At 33.6% G+C, this 3,607-nt stretch overlaps 1 protein-coding gene across 1 annotated transcript; it reads right to left on the bottom strand.

Annotated features, from left to right (window-relative positions):
- Positions 1–1,558: 1,558 nt before the first annotated feature.
- LOC149023899 (abscisic stress-ripening protein 2-like) lies at positions 1,559–2,448 on the bottom strand. Its single transcript, XM_089142860.1, has 2 exons — positions 2,077–2,448; positions 1,559–1,928 (listed from the first exon to the last, which is right to left on the bottom strand). The coding sequence occupies exons 1-2, from the start codon at positions 2,233–2,235 to the stop codon at positions 1,749–1,751; spliced, it is 339 nt and encodes a 112-aa protein (XP_088998986.1). The 5' UTR covers positions 2,236–2,448; the 3' UTR covers positions 1,559–1,748.
- Positions 2,449–3,607: the final 1,159 nt, after the last annotated feature.

The following is a 3,607-nucleotide window of genomic DNA, read 5'->3' as shown; positions in this document are numbered from 1 at the left end:
CTAGAGTATTCACTCTAGCTTTTCCGTGAATATGACGGTGTGATTCGGTAAAAGCCTAGCATGAATCTATATGATTGTTTTTCTCTTTGATTAGTTTGACTTCCAATCCATATTAGACCATGTTCTAAGTTGTTTTCAGACCTTATTTTATTATTTTCTTAGTCTTAGAGTGAATCCCCATTCACTTTGATCTATCCGTGAATATGCGGTTTGATTTCGGATGAAACCTAATATAGGACTCGTTAGGTTTTCACTCCTTTGACCATGATTGATGCCTAAATCATGTTGGATAGTTTCCCACCATTATTTCAGAGTTTTCCAATTAATTTCGGAGTGTTTTGGAACTCAAACGATGCGATAGATTTTAGGTTTTACGGTCCGTACATAGTAGCCTTGGTCGATTGGCTTGGCAGCCCCGGGTGACCAAGCTGGGCGACCAAAGGGTACAGTGACAGCAAATTGTCTGTCTTGACCCCTTTTCATCTCCGAACATTTAGGGTTTGTTCCTAGTATTAAATCATTGCATTATTAGGGTTTCTTTTGGCAAGTTTGAATCTACCTTTTGGTCTACTCTTCGAAGGATCCAAGTCGACGACAAGGTGAGGACGTTCACCTACAAATAACTTAGATTACATTCTTATTTATAATAGAACTTGAATGCATGATCTTATTGTTGTTTTAGGACATGTTCATGATAGATATATCTCTGTAATTTCAGAATGTTATTCATTATATTGTTATGCATATTTGTAAGAATGGGAATGTCTGGAATGTAGTTGGATTATGGTATGATGTAATGTTTAGAATCATATTGTAATGTGATTGCCTAAGTTGTGATTGTGGAATGGAGAATGCTAATTGGGTGTTTCTGTCTTGGGACACTAGTGGAGGTGGTATGTGACGCATTCCTATGGTGTCCCTTGGCGCTTTCCATGATTACTGGATAACATACCTAAGATTTGTCTAGAGGTGTTTGGTTAGAAATCCCGTCCTATCACACCCTATCAGCGCAGGTATTGAGGCCGAGTGACTAGTGGCAGTAGTAGGATTGTGGGCGCTCAAGATTGGTATCTAACCCATGACAAGATACAATCACATTGTGGGGGCTATTCTTTGGTAGGGTGACATTATAATAAGCTGGGCTCATGGACGCTCAAGACCGGTAGACAACCCATGAGAGGATATGAAAGCTTCCCGTTTATTCTATGTGGATAACCAATAAATAAAGCTGACTGATGTTAAATTACGTCGTAAGAGATTGTTCGACAACATGCAGATAGAATCAATGAGAACTTAATCATTAATTTTTAATTATTGTTATTGCAAATTTTTTAATTTAATAGCCTAAATTAGTAGATAAAAAAATCTACTTAAGTTTTTCTTATTTGCCAAACCTGTTGAAAACTGTTGACAAGGTCAAAGGAAAAATAGTTGAGAATTATTTTGGGAATCACTTTTATATAGAAAATTTACATACATTTTATACAGAAATCCACACATCAAAATCTCCCCCCCCCCCCCCCCCCAAAAAAAAAAAAAAAAAAAAAAAAAAAAAAAAAAAGAAAGGATGATGCAGGTAGATTATTTAATTAGAAGGCCACAGTGAGAAAGATCAATCCAATTGAAGGGGCTACCAGCTAATATATATCTTATCCCCATTTCTTACAACATAGATTCCACTAAACAGAAAGCAAATCAAAACAAAAGGGAAAGGGGTGGAGATGCACTAGAGAAAAACTAATTGAGTTTCAGAAGAGATGGTGTTTCTTCCCAAAAGCTGATTCTTTTTCCTTTTTAGCTTCTTTCTTCTGATGGTGCTCATGAATGGCAAATCCAACACTGCCCACTGCAACTGCTGCTGCAATCTCCTCTTTCACCTTGTGGCTATGAGCATTCTCTGGGTCTTTCTTTGCCTTATGCTTCTCATGCTGAAAAATGTATAGAAAATCAAGCAAAAATGTAAACTTATCGCCTCCCTAATCAATCACAAAGCATAAACTACAGTCATAGTTATTAAGCCCTAAGAATTTATGCATAAGAAAGCAATCTGAGGTCAAAGACAATGATTCGATTTACCTTAGCAACAGCAACAGCAGCTACAGCACCTAGCTTGCCCACATGCTCCAAGTGTTTGTGGTGTTTCACTTCTTTCTCATAGTCATGCATGCTCATTTCTCTGGCGGGTTTTTCCTCCTTGTGGTGAAAGTGGTGGCCGTGGGGCTTCTTCTCAGACATGGTGGTCAAGAGGAGAGAAAGGTGATAGGCAAAACAACAAAGCACAACAATGGTAATAAGGACCAAGGAATTTAATTATGAAGTCGATCGATGTTGGCTAATGGTTTGAAGAGGTTATAGAAGGCAACCCATATTTATAAAGTTTAAAATCTCAAAACAAGGAAGCCAAGCACGCAACCCGTAGTCCAGGAACCTCCGGGGAAGGCAGAAAAGATGTAAGAATTCCACAAAAACGCGTTAGAGAGGTTGGAGGTAGGTTCTCCTCCTGGTTAAGGAATTGTCGAAACAGTCTACAGGTTTATTGATTACCAAAAAAGAATAAAAAAGTCTACTGCTTGATTATAGAAATTGCCAATTTACTCATTCGTTGTATTATAGTACCTTGTTATGTTTTTATTTATTTATTTCTTTATTTTTTTGGTTAGTATTAATAATGGTAAGTTGTATTAGTATTTGTTAGAAGTTCAGCTTTTTTTTGTGGGGGCCGGTTTGTTGGTAAGTAAAAAAAAACTTTAATAAAAAAAAAAAAATTTCCCCTTTTTAATTAAAAAAAAAAAATTTTATTTTTTTTTTTTAAAAAAAAAAAATTTTTTTTTTTTTTTTTTAAAAATTGTTTTTTTCTTTTTTTTTTAATTAAAAATAAATAAAAAAAAAAAAAAAAAATTTTTTTTTTTCTTTAAATTTTAATTTTATTTTTTATTTTTTTGTTTGATTTTTTTTTTTTTTATTTATAAATAAAAATATAAAAATTTTTTTTTTTTTTTTTTTTTTTTTTTTTTTTTTATATAATAATTTTTTTTTTTTTTTTTTTTTTTTTTTTTTTTTTTTTTTTTTTTTTTTTTAATATATTTTTTTTTTTTTTTTTTAAATTTTATATTTTTTTTTTTTTTTTTTTTTTTTTTTTTTTTATTAAAATCTATATTATCTATATATTAAGTTTCAAAATTAGTTTTAGCATTTCTTTTATTTAATTGTTTTGTTTGTGTGTGAGACCCTTGAGGTAAGGGTGGTAATGAGGCACCATGAGGTAAGGGTGGTAATGAGGCACCATGAGTAAAGGAGGCCCTTCATGACCTTGGTTAAAGGAGGCCCTTCATAACTTTGGTTATGAGGCTCTTCATGACATTGGTCATGGGTCTTAAAGGTCTTGATCATGGTGATGAGGTGGGCTAACTTGAATGGTGGAATTACTCAAATTCTAACTCTTGACCTTTATTTCTCATTTCAACTTCATGACCATTCATGGCCATTACCATGAGTGGGGGTTAAGGTATTTGAATGGGTTAAAGCCTATTCATTCCAAAGAAGTGAATATGAGAGTTACTTCCCCAAGTAGTGGGGAGGTTAGGTCAAGGGGGTTTATTCACATTAG

The sequence above is a fragment of the Hakea prostrata genome, chromosome 2, assembly GCF_041222555.1.
Source record: "Hakea prostrata isolate BN-2017 chromosome 2, UWA_Hpros_2, whole genome shotgun sequence".
Classification (NCBI taxonomy): Eukaryota; Viridiplantae; Streptophyta; class Magnoliopsida; order Proteales; family Proteaceae; genus Hakea; species Hakea prostrata.
This window is presented reverse-complemented; position numbering and strand designations above follow the sequence as displayed.